This window comes from Geotrypetes seraphini, chromosome 6 (genome assembly GCF_902459505.1).
Source record: "Geotrypetes seraphini chromosome 6, aGeoSer1.1, whole genome shotgun sequence".
NCBI lineage: Eukaryota > Metazoa > Chordata > Amphibia > Gymnophiona > Dermophiidae > Geotrypetes > Geotrypetes seraphini.
In genome coordinates, this window is record NC_047089.1 from 134,707,106 (window position 1) to 134,727,018 (window position 19,913).

The window sequence follows — 19,913 nt, forward strand, 5'->3', positions numbered from 1 at the left end:
ATATTCCATATCTGAATATGGAATACCTTGTATCTCCCTCGTTTGCTGTATTGCTAACAATAAGGGTTCTAATACAACATCAAATAACAAAGGAGATAAAGGACAACCTTGTCTAACTCCCCTCTGCAATTGAAAACCATCAGATATCTTATTATTAATATTTAGTCTTGCAATCGGGAAGCTATACAATGTTTTTACCATTTGTATAAATCCAGAACCTATACCAAACCATTCTAATGCCTGATACATAAAATTCCATTCTACCCTATCAAATGCTTTTTCAGCATCTAATGAAACTGTAAAAGTTGGTTCATCCATTTTTTTTGATAAGTTTAACATGTGAAATAATAGTCTAGTATTATTAGAGGAATGTCTTTTAGCAACGAAACCCATTTGATGCATATCTATAATATGTGGGAGAGCTTTGGCTAATCTCAAAGCCAAAATTTTCGCCAAAAGTTTATTATCAACATTTATCAAAGATATAGGCCTGTAGTTCGAAACCAAAGTAGGATCTTTATTTGGCTTAGGCAAAACAATTATTATTGATTCAGCCATAGTACCTTTAATATTACCTTTTATAAGTTGTGTCTGATATAAATTTAGTAAATATGGGGAAAGGACATTTTGAAATGTTTTGTAAAATTCTACTGTATAGCCATCACCACCTGGAGCGGATCCAACTCTAAGAGATCTCAATGCTGTTTCTAATTCTTTTAATGATATAGGTTCATCTAAACTCCGTTTTATATGATCAGGAACCTTAGGTCCATTAATTAAATCTAAAAAATTTTTCCCATCTTTTTGTCTCTCCAAATAAGGCTCGGAAGAATACAGGTCTTTATAAAATTTTAAAAATTGTTTTAATATTATATTAGTTTGATTTGTTATTATACCATTATCATCTTTAATTCCATTAATATTAGTTCTTCTTTTTTTTGCTTTAAGATAATTTGCCAATAATCTCCCCGCCTTATTAGAATTTCCATAATACACTGTTTGCTTGGAAAACAAATCTCTTCTTATAATTTTTGAAGTTAATTCATTATATTTACCTTTTGCTTTTAAAAGAGCTTGCAAAACTTCATATTCCCATTTACTTATCAATTTAGCTTCTAATATTTTTATTTCTTTTTCTAATTCTAAATATTGTATTTTAATCTGTTTCCTAATAAAAGCTGAATATGATATAATATTACCCCTCATAGTTGCTTTAAATGCATCCCATACATTCTCTATAGATGTATCCTCCACTAAATTTATTTGAAAGAAATCGTTAATTTGTGTTTTAAAATTTTCCAAAAATTTGTCGTCCACAAGCAATGCATTATCAAATCTCCATAGAGGTCTACCATTCTCTATTTGATCTAATTGTAATTCTATCCATACTCCCGCATGATCCGAAATAATAATAGGATCTATGGAAGCTTTAATCACCTGTTGCACTTTATTTGTTGAAACAAAAATATAATCTATTCTTGAAAATGATTTATGAACCTGTGAACAAAATGAAAATTCCTGATCATTAAAATGAAGAATACGCCATATATCTTTCAAATCACATGATTGAACCAAATTATCTAAACCTAAAGATTTTATACTTTTACCTGGTTTTTTATCCAATAATGGATCCATTACAGCATTAAAATCTCCAGCCACCACTAAATTAGAAGCAGCCAGTGGTAACATCATATTCTGTAATTTTTTAAAAAATTCTGATTGATTCAAATTAGGGGCATATATATTGAACAACGTCAGGGCATCATTTCCCATACTTATATCAATTTGTATCCATCTTCCATGTGGATCTGAATTTTTTACCTTAATATTGGCCATACATTTTTTATTTATAAGAATTGCTACCCCTGCTTTTTTACCCTCTGCTGGAGCAAAAAAACATTCTTTTACCCACCCACCCGATAATTTCTGTGATTCCTTTTTACTAAGATGGGTCTCCTGCAGACAGTAAATATCCGCATTTTGCTTTTTTAAAAATGTTAATACTTTTTTTCTTTTTATTACGTGATTTAGGCCATTGACATTAATAGAATATATCTTAAAAAACATTATACATTTTAATACTTTTCATTATAATCTTTTTCTCCTCTTCTTTCATATTCAGAATCCTAAAAATGTTTTTCACGACACACATTTTTACCCCTAAAGTATCTAATCCCTTGTTTATTATTTCCTTAATCCTTATAGTAAATACTCTCCTTTTCCCTCCCTTTCCCACCCAATACAATGGCTGCTTAAGGATACACATTGGAAATGCAACCCAAACATTCTCCTCCCCTCTAGGCATTCATTATTCAATCAAATTTCCCTTCTATCTATTTATATTAATCTTTAATATTTTTAGTCATATTTTCATAACATTTCATTAATGTATCTTTATCCATTTAACAGTTTTTAATTTATATTTCTTTGGTATTATCATTACATCATAAAATTTAATCTTGAACATATATTTAGTATGTTATTAATGTTTTTCTTATATCTTGTTCTTCTTTCTTATAAATTTTTATTGCCTTTTCTTTATATCATTTTTCTTTCTTCAGATATTTCGATATTTCATATTTTTATAATTATTTCATAAAGTCATCAAAACCATCTTAAAATTTTATATTAAAATATCATAGGTTCTGGTTTAGAAAGAAAAGCTTTTAGTTTTTCTGGATCCTCAAAATACAAGGATTTGTCTCCAGATGATACTCTCATTTTCGCTGGATAATATAGACCATATTTAAAGCCTTTTTCTTTTAGTTGAGGTCTCATGTCCAATAGTCTCTTTCTTTTATTTGCTGTATTTTTGGCAAAGTCCGGTAAGAACCATATTCTAGATCCTTTATAATTTAGGTTTTTGTCTTTCTTTGCCGCATTTAATATTTCTAATGCTTGTTGGTATCTAAGCATTTTGAAAATTATTGGTCTTGGCCTGCCTTTATTTTCTGTATTTTTAACTGGGATCCTATGCGCTCTTTCTATTTCAAGTGGTTGTTTCAAGTCTAGTTGTAATATTTTTGGAATTAAATTTTCTAGAAAAATTATGGGATTTTTTTCCTTCTAAATTTTCTTGTATTCCAAAAAGTTTAATGTTTTTCCTTCTTCCTCTATTCTCATAGTCTTCCAGTTGATCTTTTAATTTATTCAATTCCAAATTATCATTTTTGCATCTATTTGCTTCACTTTCCATGACCTCCATTCTAGATTCCAATTCAGTTGTTCTTTTGTTATTACTTTCCATTTGTCTATGAATGTTTAATATTTCTTCCTTCATTTCAGACATATTGGTTACAGTTTCCTTAAGCATTTGTTTGATTTGTCTTAGTTCTTCCATGACTTCTGCTTTACTCAATATGTCAGGTTCTTCTGCTGGAAGTGGGATCTTGCTTGGTGTTATTTGATCCTGTTTTTGTCTTTTTGCTGACGTGCCTGTTTCATTTTTGTTTTGTCTGGTAGTTGCCATGTTGTTGTTTCTATCACAATTCTCAGTATTCACTAAGATTTTTGGAATTTTTGAGTCCTTTCCTTCAGGTTATCAGTTTAATTTAGTTGGAGAGAAGTTTCAATTGATAATATTTTCACCAATTTTTCCCTTCACACTATATAATAGGAGAAATCAGCTCCTTACCCTCAGGATTTCTCATCAAAATTTGCAGAGAAGGGCTTTTTTTTCAGTTTTTCTATTTTTAGATTAATAGGCACTTTTCTTCTTACCAGAATCAGTTTTTAATTTAAGGAGTTTTATCTTTTCCTTTTTTCTTTGACAGGCAGTAGTCCTTTATCAAAGTAAGTAAGAATTTTTTGTTGACTAATATATTTTTAATAAACTGCCTTCATTCTTTTCAGTATCTTCAGGCAATTAGTTGATCTCTCAGGGCTGATTTAATTGTTTGTCTTCACAAAAAGGAATCAGCAAAGGGCAAATTAGTCTCCTCCGTTCTCCACCCTTAGGGCTCCAAATCAGCACCGGCAGGAGAAATCAAACCGTCACTTAAGTCAGTTAATAGCAGTCTCAGAATAAGATCAGCGTTTCTTCTCCTTACTGTTAGTCAACTTTCAACACGAAGGAATTGTTTAGGCACAACAAGCACAATATTAGGCTGGTATCATTCACCCTAAGTTTTTCTCGTCGCTCCAGCAAACCCTCTCTTCAATCTCCTTCTGTTTCAGTGAAAAGTAAAAAGAAATTCTCCGACTCTTTGCCCTCAGGGTTCAGCGTCTGCCTCAAACCGCCACTGCTTTACCCCTCTCTAGCTTCCCTTCTTTTCGGTTTCTTTCAGGCACGGCAGGTCAAATATTCCCTCAGACCCATCTCACCAGCTCTGTCAGTCACTCATTCTCAATATCGCGCCGTTTCAGCGCCAAATAAAAATCGGCAGTCCTTTCTTCTGGCTCTCCTCTCACAAGCCCAATCGCAGCTACGTTAGAGGAGAGCAACACTCACTCTAATAATCTTCTTCTACTTCAATAATCTCTTAAGCAAATGACTTTTATCTGTACTTAGCGCCTCACAATTCAATTTGCCGGTATTCCTCTCTCAGCCTTTTCTCTCTCAAGCCCTTCAATTTCGTTAAAGGTTGGCAACATTCAACGGTTTATTTTTTTTTTTTGAATTATGTTAATCCACATCGGGACACAATCCTCCTCTAAAAACTGTCCCACTAGCTCTGCCTTTTATTTACTCACACGTTTCACTATATCAGCGCTGCAGTTCAAGTCTCATAAAACCGTTGAAGAAAAAAAACGGCACTCTGCCTTTTCAGCTCCTATTACCGCAGGCTTCGCTTTAACTTCAGCAAAAGATAATATTTTCATTTATCATATGTTCCGCTTCTTTAGTATTTATTTCTTGATGAAAATTATCTAGAAGGGAATAATTTTTTTTAATATTCTGTGCCTAGATGAAGAGGAGCTTTGCGATTACACGTCCATTCGTGTTCGCGTTAAGCCACGCCCCTCTCTGTAAGAAAATTTCTACATAAGTAATGTATGTAGAGAAACTACAGAAAGGGCAATAATCTAGAGAAAGATTAAATAAATCCAAGGGGGGGGAGAAACTGTTAGTCATGAATTAGCATGCCATTTTGAAATTTTGTTGAAATAAGAAAAGTGATCATATTTTGGAAGCTGCATAGGGACATAACAGGCACATGGCTTATTCAAGGGAGAAAAGCAAGGTGTTACAGCAAGAACTCTAAGGAAGCCTTGATGCCAGCAAAGGTTCTGAAGTAGAACTCTCCAATTAGTTCAACTTATCAATTCATTCACAGTAGTTCTGTTACATATACACAGGAGTCTGTACTTTAGCTGTTGATTCCCACTTCCCGTGAAGCTGCAGAAAGGTATAACTTTAAGCTCTTGAACTCCTTCCCTTCTACAGTGGAGAACAGCTCCCTGCAGTGATGCAGCAGAGGAAAGGCCCCAGTGGGGAAGGCCGCAAAGCAGCCCATTCAGAGCACTGCCGCCGCCGCTGTTTTTGGAGGCCACAGAGCGGAGGTATGTCAGTCACATGGTGGGAAGGTCGATGGGGTTCTGCTGCACAAGGGGTTGGGAGGGAGGAATAGAAAGATGCTGCACAAGGGGATGGGTGAGAGGGTCGGTGGGGTTCTGCTCTACAGGGGGGTAGGAGGGAGGGATAGAAAGATGATGCATAAGGGGATGGGTAAAAGGGGAGGAAAGATGCTGCATGGGGGGGGAAGAAAGGAAAGAGGAAGAATTGGGGTGGATGAGAGGAAGGGAGAAATGATTGTTGTACAAGAAATAATAAGACATCTCCAAAAATAAGCCCTAGTGTGTTTTTTTGACCCAAAATTAATATGACACACTGTCTTATTTTTGGGGAAACATGGTAGCAGTTCTTCTGTGAACCAGGGAGAGTTTCTTCTATCACTAATGCAGAGTCCTGGAAAGAAAATGGAATAAGCAGCAACTGAAGAAGACATAAGAATTGCTGCTGCTGGGTCAGACCAGTGGTCCATCATGTCCAGCAGTCCACTTAGACTAACTGTGATTGTGTTTGCAGTATATCAAATAAATTGAAACTTGAAAATCTCATGGAAAAAAAAGAGCAATCACTACAAAACCAAAATAAAGTATTATTCTGAACAAATTGGAAAGGGAAAACCAGATTTGAAAATTTTTTTTCAATTTACACACTTCCTAGCTAACCCAAATGAATTAACATCCAAATCAATAAGTATCCTAAAAGCAGCTAAACTGGCAACCTTTTTCCAAAGCAAAAGTAGACCACATCAGAACAATAGCAAAGGAAATGCATCTAACTACATAGAAATACTGGGAAACAACATAAAATCAAAGAGAGGACACTCCACACAACAAATTGCTCAGCAGATAAGAACTGGGAGGAATTCTCATCAATCACAGAAAGAGTAATAAGATTACTACCCAAATACACCAAATCTCAATGCTCATTAGATGTCTTCCCAATTTCTTACCAAAAAAAAACCCCATCAAAAATATACTATCTATTAGCCTGGCTAAACAACTCACTAGAAAAAGGAATATTCTCCATACACCTAGGAAAAATCATTCTAACACACATCCCAAACGATCAAAATAGAGAAATGAACAATGTCTAGAATTACAGACCAGTAGCTTCATTCCCATTTCATGTCAAGCAATTACAGTGCAGTAACAAATCAAATCATAAAGTACGTGGCACACTATAAACCAGTGTATTTCAAACTGTGTGCCAGTGCCTCCTGAGATTCCAAGTGTGCCGCGGCACACTGAGGAGGAAGAGAATCGCCTGCCAGCTGACTTCCCTATGCGGTACAGCGCCAGTGCTGCCCAATTTGTCGAAGGCCTACATGGTATCACCCTTCTCTTTAGCGTCCTCCGGCTCCCCCCTGGCCTCCCGGTCTCACCTTTAATGCTAATTACAGCAGCCTGCAGAGGATTGCCAGTAGGTAAAATGATTTTATTTTTAATATAGTGATTGAAATGTGTTAGTTTTGAGAATTGATATCTGCTGTGTATATTGTGTGTATATGAAAAATGAATGGAAAAAAATTGCATTACAATTAGTAAAGGGGATAGGATCTGGGGCAGAGCTTGGGTGGGCCTAGGGAGGTCTGTTGTTGGGGTACTCAGTTGATATTTGTTAGACTTAGGGAGTACTTAGCTTGAAGTAGTTGAGAAACAATGTTCTCCGGCCCTCTTCCCTGCTGGCACACCCTACTGGCATCTCAGGGCCCATCTAGAGGGCCGCTGCACATGCATGGACATCGATGTGATGACGTCACACATATGCGTGATGTCATCATGGCGACGTCCGCGCACTTCTGCGTGCCTCAAGCCTTGGCCACTACCTTTAATGTGTCCTGGCTCGAGAAAGTTTGAGACACTGCCATAAGCTATTACATGTCACAGACATCCAAGATTGGAACGCGCATGAGCACTGGACAGTAAGTCCTTGTACTACAATTCAACTTATCTAGTGCATTCAATGTGTTAGACCAGTGTATCGCAAACTGTGCCTCCTGAGATTCCAAGAGTGCTGCGGCTCACAGAGGAGGAAGAGAAGCACCGGCCAGCTGACTTGCCTCTCGCTGCAAGGAACTTCCTGCAGTGCTGGCGCTGCTTCTTCCTGCTGCTGTCGCGCTTCTCTCTGTACCCCTCCCCCCCCCCCTGACCAGCAGCGGCAGCTTCGTATGCTTTCTAACTTGGTCACACAGCTACCGCTAGGATTAATTTAGACACGGTTTCATCTGGGAGCCTTGGGGCCTTTGCTAGGCCGGCACCATCAAAACAGGCCAATAATGAAGGGAATAGGCTTAGTAGATAAGGACAGGCTGTTCACCCTCTCCAAGGTAGGGAGAACGAGAGGACACTCTAAAGTTAAAAGGGGATAGATTCCGTACAAACAAAAGGAAGTTCTTCTTCACCCAGAGAGTGGTGGAAAACTGGAATGCTTTTCCGGAGGCTGTTATAGGGGGAAAACACCCTCCAGGGATTCAAGACAAATTTAGACAAGTTCCTGCTAAACCAGAATGTACACAGGTAAGGCTAGACTCAGTTAGGGCACTGGTCTTTGATCTAAGGGCTGCCGCGGAAGCGGACTGCTGGGCACGATGGACCACTGGTCTGACCCAGCAGCGGCAATTCTTAGGTTCTAGCAAAGGCTCCTGGATGACACCACATCTAAATTAATCCTAGCAGCAGCTGTGTGACCAAGTTAAAAAGCACACAGTGAGCTGCTGCTAGAGACAGGAGAAGGGGGAGGATGGAAGGGAGAAGAGAGAGAAAGAAAGAGAGAGAAAGAAAGAAAAAGAGAAAGAGAATGAAATCTCACTAGCAGAATTCGAAACACTGAACTCACTTCACCCTACCACCTCAGCTCATGGCCCATGCCCACACTCCCTCCTGTACTCGGCGAAATCAAATCAATCATTCCCCTAATCAATGCCCATTGCATAAGAGGGAAGTACTAGCACCCTGGAAAGTTACAGTGATCAAACCTCTGTTGAAGAAGCCTTCCCTGGACCCAGACACACCAAGCAACTATAGGCCAGTCTCCAATCTCCCCTTCACATCAAAGCTCCTAGATAAAAAGCAGTGCTACACCAAATAACTACATTCATCAAGAATCAGTATGCCCTCTCCAAATATCAGTCTGGATTCAGAAGCTATCACAGCACTGAAACAGTACTCATTGACATAATAGAAGACTGCTAGTACTACATGGACATGGATTAGAGAATGACACGGAAAAAATATGTCCCCATCCCCGTCCCATCCTGTCCCTGCAAGCTCAGTCCCCATCCTCATGAGCTTGGTTCCCGTCCCCGCAAACCATCTGATCCTATCCGCACAAGCCTCGAATAGTTTTACACTGAACTTATTTTATTAAAGTATAAAAAGAAACAATATTCTGTACAATTGTCATTTTATAAATCAAAGTTCTGGCTGCTGAACTAGAGAAAGATCTTCAGCTGGCAGGGCTTTGTTTATAAATGTTTATCAACAGAAAGTTAAAAGGATACATACTCCCCTCTCTTTTTAATATTATGGAATTGGAAAGTTCCCACTCAGAAATATTTATGACATACAAAATGGGTTCCCTTTGAAATGGAAATGATCCATCAGAATAAACTAAAGGCAGTATTCTTCTGCTGTCAAATTAAAACAGTTGTCCGGTCTGTATTTGGACAAAGATAGTTGAATGGTGATCAAACCCCCAGGCAAACAAATTTTGAGAGTCAGAAATAAGTTTTTAATCACTTCAGTGTTTGCCAGCTGTCTTGGTGCACTGCCACTGTCGCAAATGATTTTGTTTACACTTTGCCAGATAAATCTAAAATCAGTCTCTTTGGCATTATGTTATAACTTTACTGTTGAGACCACGACTTTTTTTCCTACCGGATTACTATATTCCTATTTGTGTTCTTCATTTTGCACATAAAGAATTACAATTTAGGCTCCATCTTTAAGCTTTTCTAATTATTCCACATTGAAGATGTGGACCCCCTCCTGATCCCTTCATGCCCCCCCCAAGCTTAAAAATACCCTGGTGTCCTGCAGACCCCTCCTAACCCCCCTCCCAGAAAAAGCTTTAAAAATTCAGTACCTTTCGATGCACGAGTCTAAGTGGGTCACGCGTGGCTGCTTCTAACTTCTCCTCACATGCAACTTCTTGTTTCCGGTTGCGTCAGAGGAGAGGTTTGGGGCAGCCACATGCGACATGTTGAAACGCTCACTCGTGCCAACGGGAGATAAGGGGAGGGAGGTCGAAAGAAAGAAGGGAGGGGGCTGCTGGACCGCACAATCGGTGACCACGCGCACTCCTTCACTTCACTGCAGAGACAAGGTCAATCACCGCTCCACGGGGCAGACCACTTCTTTTCGCTCCCCATTTTGGCAGGTTACCTGCAGCTAGCCGCGGGTAACAGCCATCGTGTCATTCTCTAGTCAGGATGTACTCCTCATCCAACTAGACCTGAGTGCAACCTTCAACATGTTCGACCATGGAATCTTACTATCTGAGATCTGGATCAGGATTACAGCACTTTCCTGGTTCGCATCCTTCCTGACCCAAAGACAACAATGTGTCCTGGCGAACTCGGAATTCTCAAAGCTGAGAACCTCAAATTACAGGAGTCCCCCAAGGAGCACTACTATTCCCACTATTATTAATCAACACCTACAACAGACCAGCCCTTCAAATTGCAAAGAGGCACAGAATCCATATCCACTCCTTTGCAGACAACATACAACAAGAGTCACACAACTTGAGACCCTGCAGATCTGCTTTGAGGATACTAAATCATAGATGACAGCCAACAAACTCCAACAGAACCCATCTAAGACTGAACTATAGAGTCTTGCCTCACCGCTTGACCATACATCTCCTGGGACAACATCACTCTGGAACCCAAAGACCAAGGGGCTCATAATCAAAAAAAAAACTCAACCGTCTAAAAAGTGGCCTAAATGGCTACTTTGATGATCAAAAAGCCTGATCATCCAAGTACCCATAATCAAAGCTGGTTTTAGACGTATCTAAAACCAGCTTAGGCCTTTCCCCTGCCTCTAAAAACGCACAGAGAGAAAAGAGGCATTTTTAGAGGAGGGGAAAGGGCGGGCGGTGGGCCGACCTAGACCTAGGATTTCCCTAATTTACCTGCATACATGACACCTTTTAATGAGGGGAAAGATAGTTTGACTATGTGGGTGAATCTGGTAGTGTCAGGTCTCAAAGAATTCCAGGATAGAGGGATTAGGGGAGGAAGAATGCCATATAGGATCTTGAAAATTAGGCAGATACATTTAAAGTGAATCCTAGAAATCACCGGAAGCCAGTGAAGTTTTGACAGAAGCGGGGAAACATGATCAAATTTGCTTTTTGTGAAGATCAACCTAGCTGCAGTGTTCTGGATCCGCTGAAGTCTTTGAAGATTTTTCTTGGTTCGACTTAGATAGATGGAATTACAATAGTCCAGTCGGGAACGAATGATTGATTGTACAAGGACAGCAAAATGTTGTTGGCGGAAGCAGGATCTCTTTCCTCAGCATGTGAAGACTAAAAAAAATTTTTTTTTACCAGAGAGTTGAGATGATCATTAAAGGAAAGTGTAGAGTCAATAATGATGTCCAAAACTTCGATATGTAGTGAGGGACCAGAAGGTAGTGGAATGAACGTGGGTAACTGATCTAATTTTGGGCCAAGCCAGAGTAGTTTTGTTTTGGACTCATTCAGTTTCATTTGTACAGAGAGGGCCCAGGATTGGAGTTTCATTATGCAAGCTATTATATTTTCGGTGAGATTAGTGAGGTACGAATCTATCTCGAGAAGGACAAGGATGTCATCTGCATATGTAAATAGAGTTTCAAAGGGAGATAGATGGAAGAATTTTAAAGAAGACATATAAATGTTGAAAAGAATAGGGGACAGGGGTGATCCCTGGGGAACAACACATAGCGGTCTCCAAGGAGAAGACATGGTTCCATTCATGTTAACAGTGTAAGAGCGGGATCGTAAAAATTTTGAGAACCAGTCTAAGACTGTGGAATCAGTGTCTTATCTCAGAAAGTTGGTAAATTAGGATATCGTGGTGGACAACATCAAAGGCCGCATATAGATCGAATTGTAGTAGGATAGCAAACTTATTACGAGATTGAAGTTGTTGAATCTTTGAGATTAAAGAGGCCAGTAGAGATTCAGTGCTGAAATTAGGTCTGAAGCCATATTGGCATGGTAATAGAATGGAGAATCTCTCTAAGTACGATGAGAACTGAGTGGATATAATAGCCTCGAGCATTTTGGTCAGGAGAGGAATATTTGCTATAGGACGATAGCTGGAAGGGGAGGATGGGTCTAGATCAGCTTTTTTTAGTAGTGGGGTTAGGGCAATGTGTCGCATTTGTATGTAAAATAGGCCAGATAGTAAGGCTGAGTTGATAAGTCTGGTGAGAGATGAAATAGCCTGCACGGGAATTTTCTTGTAAAGGTAGGAAGGGAACGGGTCCAGGGCACATTTGCAGGATCTTAATTTGTGGCACAGTTTAGAGACCTGGGCTTCGGATACATGCTCAAAGACTGTCCAGGATCTGTCTACTGGGATAGGGTTAGTGTTGCTGAGCACCAGAGAATTGTAAGTGACTGCTGATGGAAAAGAGCTATACTGCTTCAACTCTTGAGTTAAGTACCAGGGAGTCGCCCCATAGATCACCTGGTGCACAATTGTCAAAACCTTATACTCAATCCTCATTTCAATCGGCAACCAGTGCAATCGTTTCAACACTGGACGCGGCTTTTTTCAACATCAAGTGTGTAGACCAAAGGACTCGGGCACGGCAAATAAAATCAATATAAAAAGCTCCGGCTTCCTGATGTAGCTTAGCGAAACACAGACTGTGTTGGAGCCGTGAACTGACCTTTTCAGATAAGTGGTCTACTGTTAACCAACTTTTGTAGAGCCATAATATTTGCCACTCCAGTAGAAGCAAGTATCCTTGCTCCATCCAATGTGTTATGATTAAAATTCAAGCACCTTTCCAGCAACATTGTACCGCTGTTGTGGCGCCTTGCTGAAGAGCTTATGAGCGTATTTAAATATTTAAAAGCCTTTAAATGTTATATGAAGATACTATTTGAGAAACTTGCACAGTATTGATGAGAGGGTTTGTTTTGTGTTTTGTTCTATTTTGAAAGTATTGCCCCCTCAAGTGGACTGTAATTTAAAATCCCTGGTCTGTTTGGATCAAAGATGGATGCAAGGCAGAAAGTGAACACAGAGAGAAAAACAGTGGATAAGAAGGCCTTGGAAACATAGTTAAAAGCACTGAAAAATAAAGTCACCAGACAACAAAGGTAGGGAAAATGATTTTATTTTCAGTATAGTGATAGAAATGTGTCAGTTCTGAGAAAGGAAAGATATTAAAATTTAACTGTGAGGGTCGCAGAAAAAAATAGTTAATGTCTTGTTAAAAAAATTACAATTTTGAATGAGGTAAAACTCTTTATAGTTTATAAATCTTTCCTTTAACAGTTATGGACAAACCGGGAAAGTGACACCCATACCAGAACCCACAATATCAAGACTACAATACCACATACAGCCAATCTTCTTTCCAAACCATATGCCATAATCACAAGCCTACACAAATACAAACCAAGTTATCTATGTCAAGAACCCTGATGAAATAATGTAATCCCTGGATATGGCCAGGCTCTAAATCGCTTTAAACTACTCCTGGGGCATATCAGTGATCCATAAATACTAATGTAATGTAATATAATTTAATCTACGGCTGGTGTGACTGCGGGCACCTAGATTTTAGGTGTTCTGATACTTGGTTGTGCTAGAATTCCATAACGGAATCTAGGTGTCCAAATGCCATTATAGAATAGCTTTTATCACGAAGCATTAGGGTGCCTAAAAGGAAATACCCACTTACAAAATTACCTCCTTTATTAATCATGTTGCCATCCAACATAGAATGCTCATGAATTACATCTCACAGCATTACCATGAACTTGTCTTCCTTTCAGAGTTATCATAAGCTTTGAGCACCTTCTGACCAGGAACTACTTTATAGCCAATAAGCTCATCAGTGCATCACATTAAGAAGTTACAAAGCCTGGCAATCATAAAACATATCTAGATATTAAAAGGAAATCATATCCTTATCCTACATCATCTCAAATGATGAAGATTATGTTTCCCTCTCTGTACAAAGGGGAGGAGTTTAGATTCTTGAAGGACTGTGAAAACATTCAAAAAATTTTAAGCTAATGCAATATTTTGAATGACAAAATTCTTAACAAAAAATTACCTTCATCATATTGTTCCTCTAATAAATATGCCTCTGCCCTGTCTTTGAGAGCATTTACATTAGTGGGGTCATGAAGCAGAACTTCTGAACACACTTGAATAGCTTCGGAGGACTGTTGGCTCTGTATTGAAGAAAAAAAAAAGAGGAATGAAGGTTTTCTTTATACTTAAGCTTAATTTTAAATCTAAGTTATGCACTAAAAATAACTATACTTTCTCCAAACACTATATGATCAGTGTATAAGGCACATACACACTTTTAAAAACAGTTGGAAAAGAAAAGGAAAAATAAATATTACAAGGAGCCGATGAGGAAATAACCACGTAAAGCTTGCCACGATGAAAGGATTTTGAGGCGGTGAGTAGTGGGGCTGAGGTTAATGAAGTAGATTAAAATTAAATATTTTAGAAGTTGTGAAGAGCTCAGAGTATTCGAAATATAACTAAAAATAACTAAATACTTTACCTTTGAATAGCAATGGCAGATCTTTTCTTGGGCAAGTGTAGAATAGAAAGAGACATTGGGCTCTGTATTTGGCAGAGACTGATATTTAATGATGGCATCTGCATACCTAAGTACAAAGTAAAGGGCAGATAGATTTGTGTTTAGTATATTATGTGAGAAGAATGGACAATTTGTATTTTTAGTATTTAGAACCTTTAAGTTCTATCATAAATCACCAAATAAACCTTTAAAATAAACAAAGGAGAGTTTTTGGAGCACCATTCCTTGCAGTGTAAAGCTCTTTGAAAGGTACAAAAACTTAACATTTTAGATCTGCTTAAAGTACAAAGGTCCTCTGTTACTATACTATGTTAAACAGCAGGAATTACTGTGCACTTTTACGGAAAGTTCACAATACCACCCACCACAAGAGCTTGACACTTAGGATCCAATTCATTTAATCCACCTACAAAATCAGAACCGACTAGTATGGCACTAAGCGTGATTCTATAAAAGCTAGGCACACGGTATAGAATTGGGCTTAGGCATCGCCACTCCTGGCGAAATTCTGCGTAACTGCATAATGCAGAATTCCCCCAGAATTCCCCAGGCAAGCAGAATTACTCCGTGCTCTTCACAGAATTACTCCCTCTCTGAATTGCAAATCGCTGACGGCAACATCTTCAGGAACCTGCGTGGGTTCTGCAAACTTCCCTCTACTGCATCCTATTCTTGATGACACTTCCTCTTTCTTCAGATGGGATCACAGTAGAGGGAAGCCTGCAGATCCAGCAGCAAGTTGCCTCAGGAAATCGGCATCACAGAGGTACTGTTGGATTGGGGACAATGTGGATAGCGTCAGAAGTGCTGGCTGGGGGGGGGGGAGGGAGAGGGGGGAGAAAGGTACTGGCTGATAAGGATAAGGCTGATATAAACGTGGTATAAAATACTTCATACTTGCTCCTGACCCATCTTGCCTCACATGGGACACAGACTGTAGAAGTCCATCCAGCATTGGCCACATTGCCCCAGTGCTGGAGTCACTGTCAAAGCTAATGCCAGCCCGTTCCGATCCGTCTTACCATATATGGGGCAAAGACCATAGAAGTCAGTCCGGCATCAGCTTCACTTCCCCACTGCTGGGGTTGCATTTAAGCATCACTCCTGCGCATCATAACCAAAGTTATAATTGTTGATCTGATGAGTTTTGTGTTGGTACTATCCTCTTTCTATTTAGGGATCCTTTGCGTCTATCCCATGCATTTTTGAACTCGGTCACTGTTTTTGCCTCCACCACCTCTACAAGAAGGGCACTCCAGGTATCCACCACCTTTTCCATGAAAAAGTATATCCTGGCATTATGCCTAGGTTTACTACCCTACAACCTCATATTATGTATTCTAGTTTTACCACTTCTTCATCTCTGGAAAATATTTAAACATCTGTATCATATCTCCTCTATCCCTTCTGTTGAGTGATATTGCAAATGGACTGTCTAGTAAAGTTTGCAGATGATACCAAGCTCTGTAACAGGGTAGACACCCCTAAAGGTGTTGGTAACATGAGGCTGGATCCAACAATGCTGGAAGAATGGTCCAGAAACTGGCAACTAAGATTTAATGCTAAAAAATGCAGGGTCATGTACTTGGGATGAAGATTCAGCAACTTTTGTACTATATATCACTTTATTAGAAACTACGAGTAAGGGTGCTGTCCAGCTCAAGGGGATAAGAAGACATCTTAAATAGTAAGTTAATATATTGTTAGCAAAACTCTGGTTATAACATATTGTCCCATGAGCCCATTATATTTAACTGCCTCTATGTGGTGATGGCAAATTTGCAACCTGCATTTAAGCATGAATGACTACAGCTTGCACAGAGTAGCTGGTGTGGCTCTGGCCATCTTGTTGGGCGGACTGGATAGACCATGAAGGGTTTTTTTTTCTTTAAATTTATTTATGTTTCCACATTTACATATCAAGTAAACACTTGTAAAGAAAGTTGGTTAGACAGAACAGTTCTCTCAAAGTATAAAAACCTTTATACCTTGATAATCCTTAAAAGGAAATAAAAATACATTAATAATTTAATCTAGCACAACTCAAGTCCTCAACTTAAGATCCAAGATTTCACATAAGCGAGAAAAAGAGGTAAATACTAATCAAGAAATATGCTAAACATAGTGCTGAGATAGGAGATACTTATTAAACTTCTAGAGCATTTGTTGTTCTGCCATCTATTCGGGAGATAGCCAAGAAAGGTTTTAATCTGCTGTCATTTACTGTGTTACTGTGAATTTTGAACACCTAACATGCTGGCTGGTTACTGTGTTGAACCACTAGAACCCTATGGACTTGGGTGGCCAATAAAGTCCAAACTCAATACCAAAAAAGAAATTGGCTCACAATAGAAATTCTTCCCAGAAGAATTTCTTCTGGGAAGAATTTCTATTGTGAGCCAATTCCTTTTTTGGTTACTGTGTTGACCAGCCAAACACTTAAGTGAATGGGACCAAAAATCAGAATTGTTTTGTAGTATTCACATCATTCAGAACAATTTGTCTAGGTACCAACCAGTAAACCTACATTTTGGGAACTAAACAAATAACTAAGGGCTTGTTTTACAAAGCCATGGTAGCTACTGCTATGGTAATCGCCCTGATGTCCATAGGGATTTAATGGGTGTCAACAGAATTTACCGCACAGAAGCCACTACCGTGGCTTTGTAAAAGGGGATAAATGCACTATTTTTTGCTGAAGTCCTTATAATCCTTACTGCCAAGATCAAGCCATGTGCACTGTAATGCACTAGTACAGTAGATGAAACACACTATTAAGTAAAACAAAAAAATTAAAAAAATAATTTGGGCACATTTTACAGGTTTCAGCTCAGTATCCAGACACTATCGTGTGGCCATAAAATATTCACAAATGTCCAGATTCTATAAGCAACATCTAACTCGGTAGGTGCCCAGCAGAGCGACACCTATCGCATGTCAATCAAAGTTAGGCACCATTTATAGAATTATGCCTAGAAGCATCAAAATCAATTTAGGTGCTGGTCGACATCATGTTAGGCATCGGTATATTTTCCTGGCCGAACATGCCAGCACCTAACTCAATCCATTCCTAAACTCTGCCCCCAACCATGCCTTTTTTTCATGTAGACACTTCCGTGTAGATGCCTACCACAAGGTGGTAGGCATCTACCAGCTAATTATTTTTTTAATTGGTTAATTGGTGCTGATAATTTAAAGCATCATTAAAAACCGATTAAAAATCAATTTAATAAAATTAAGTTAGACATCTAACTCGGTAAGTGTCTTTTATAGCAGTGTTCTTCAACCTTTTTACACCCGTGGACCGGCAGAAATAAAATAATTATTTTGTGGACCGGCAAACTACCGAAATTAAAAAACACATTTTCGCCCTGTCTCCGCAAGCTCGGTCCCCACAAACCATCTGATCCCATCCGCACAAGCCTCAGTTATAATTTTATATTGAACGTATTTTATTAAAGTATAAACAGAAACAATATTCTGTACAATTGTCATTTTATAAATATAAATATTCAGAGCAAGGACCAACAAAACCCCTGTCTCCCCTCCCCTTCACATATATCCCCTCTACTATCAAGAAAACTGAACAAGCCAAATTATTACAGAATGCTACACAGAAATATCATGCTAACAGAATACCACAGTCACACATGATAGGAATAGTTTTAGGCTTTGCAGTCCTCAGTTATGTCTCTAGCAGGATATATATTTCAAACCTGATATATTGTAATGACAAAATAGAAATAAAATGATTTTTTTCTACCTTTTGTGGTCTCAGCTTTCATCTTCTTTCAACTCTTCCTTCCAGCGTCTGCCCTTTCCATCCACTGTCTGGCCTCTCCCCCTTCCATATGTATCTGACTTCTTTCTATGCCCCTCTCCCCTTTCCATCCAGCCTGTGCCTCCTCTCTCCTTTTTACATCATTCATTCCAGCTTCACTGCTTTCTTCATTTTTATATATCTCTCCTACACCAAATCTAGCATCTTTATCCCTCTCTCATTTCTCTGCTGACCCCCTTTCCAGCATCAATCTTTCTCTACTTTCTCATTCCTGTCTCTCCCCTTTCCCTCCTCTAATCTCCCTGCCAGCTGTTTCCTTCCTTTTTTCCTTCTCCCTTCCCTCCTCCCCCCTATCCAACAGTAGCTCTCTTCCTATCCCTTTCCCTCTTCCCCTCCCAGCAGCATCTCTCTTTCTACCTCCCTCCAGGTGCAGTAGCAGCTCTCCCTTTATCCAACAGCTTCCCAGCCTCCAACAGTGGCTTCCTCTCCTTCCAGCAGCTCTCAGTACTTGCCTGCAGCAGTGATTTCCTTAGGCAGCTTGGGTCGGTTGCCGCCTCTGAGGAAAGGGGAAGTTGCCAAAGTGAATCACTGCCCTGTTAAGTACAGAGCTGCTAGGAGAGGAGACAGCCACTGTTGAAGGCTCCCCATGATCCTACTCCTGCTGTGCCCTGCACATTTGCGACCCCCCCCAAGCCGGCAAAAACAGCTTTACACCGCAGGCCCTGCCCCCCAAGGCAAGCCGGAGGCCCCTATCCACCGCATCCTGCACGTGGGCAGACTCTCAGCACATATACTGCTGATGGCCCCAATCCACACGCTGACACCCCCCCCCCCCCGTGCACGCTGACCATCTCCCTTCTACTTGCAGCTTCCCTGCGGCCCTCTTCGGCGACTCGGCAGGGGCAGCGATCAAGACAGGCTGCCGACGTCGGGACCTTCCCTCTCTGAGTCCCTCCTATTTTGTTTCAACTTCCTGTTTCCGCATAGGCGAGACTCAAAGAGGGAATGCCCGACATGGGCAGCCTGTCTTGATCGCCCGAGGCTGGGAGGAACAGAAGATTTCCGCAAACACCACCGGGGCAGGAAATTTAACGGCATCCATCTCGCCGGCCCTGTGCGGACCGGCAGGAATTTTCTGCGGACCGCCACCGGTCCGCGGACCGGCAGTTGAAGAACTGTGTTTTATAGAATCAGGGTCAAAATTCAACATTTTTATACTTCAAACACCAGAAGTTAACATTAGTTACTTCTACATGGCAACAATTTGAACAAGTCACCTTTGTAGGCATGTACAAAAAAATGGAATTTTCTCACCCTAGTAAATTTCATTCAGAATGTTCAATGAAGTGATTGTCAAGTGTATAAAATTAAAATTTATTACTGTTGGATACATACTAGAGGATACATACCAGTGGAGTAGAATGAGTACAAGTGGATCAATTTTTTACTCCGTCAAAAATTACAAAGACTAGGGAACACTCGATGAAGTTACAGGGAAATACTATTAAAACCAATTAGAAGGGAAAAAAATTCACTCAGAGAATAGTTAAGCTCTGGAATGCATTTTATTTTAATTTTATTTATTTTTATTCAATTTTATATACCATTCTCGCAAGGAAGCTCAGGATGGTTTACATTAATTTATTCAGGTACTCAAGCGTTGCCAGAGGATGTGGTAAGAGCGGATGGCATAGCTGGTTTCAAGAAAGGTTTGGACAAGTTCCTGGAGGAAAAGTCCATAGTCTGTTATTGAGAAAGACACAGGGGAAGCTACTGCTTACACTGTATCGGTAGCATGGAATATTGCTACACCTTGGGTTTTGGC

General features: G+C 39.5%; 1 protein-coding gene across 5 annotated transcripts in view; it reads right to left on the minus strand.

Annotated features, from left to right (window-relative positions):
• DNAJC3 (DnaJ heat shock protein family (Hsp40) member C3) overlaps positions 1-19,913 on the minus strand; it is a 134,421-nt gene that overhangs the window by 20,727 nt on the left and 93,781 nt on the right. For all 5 annotated transcript variants that reach the window (XM_033948151.1, XM_033948149.1, XM_033948152.1 and 2 more), the window contains 2 exons: positions 14,269-14,374; positions 13,804-13,924 (listed from right to left, as the gene is read on the minus strand). In XM_033948151.1, coding sequence (XP_033804042.1) covers positions 13,804-13,924; positions 14,269-14,374 — 227 coding nt within the window. The remainder of the gene's footprint in view (positions 1-13,803; positions 13,925-14,268; positions 14,375-19,913) is intronic.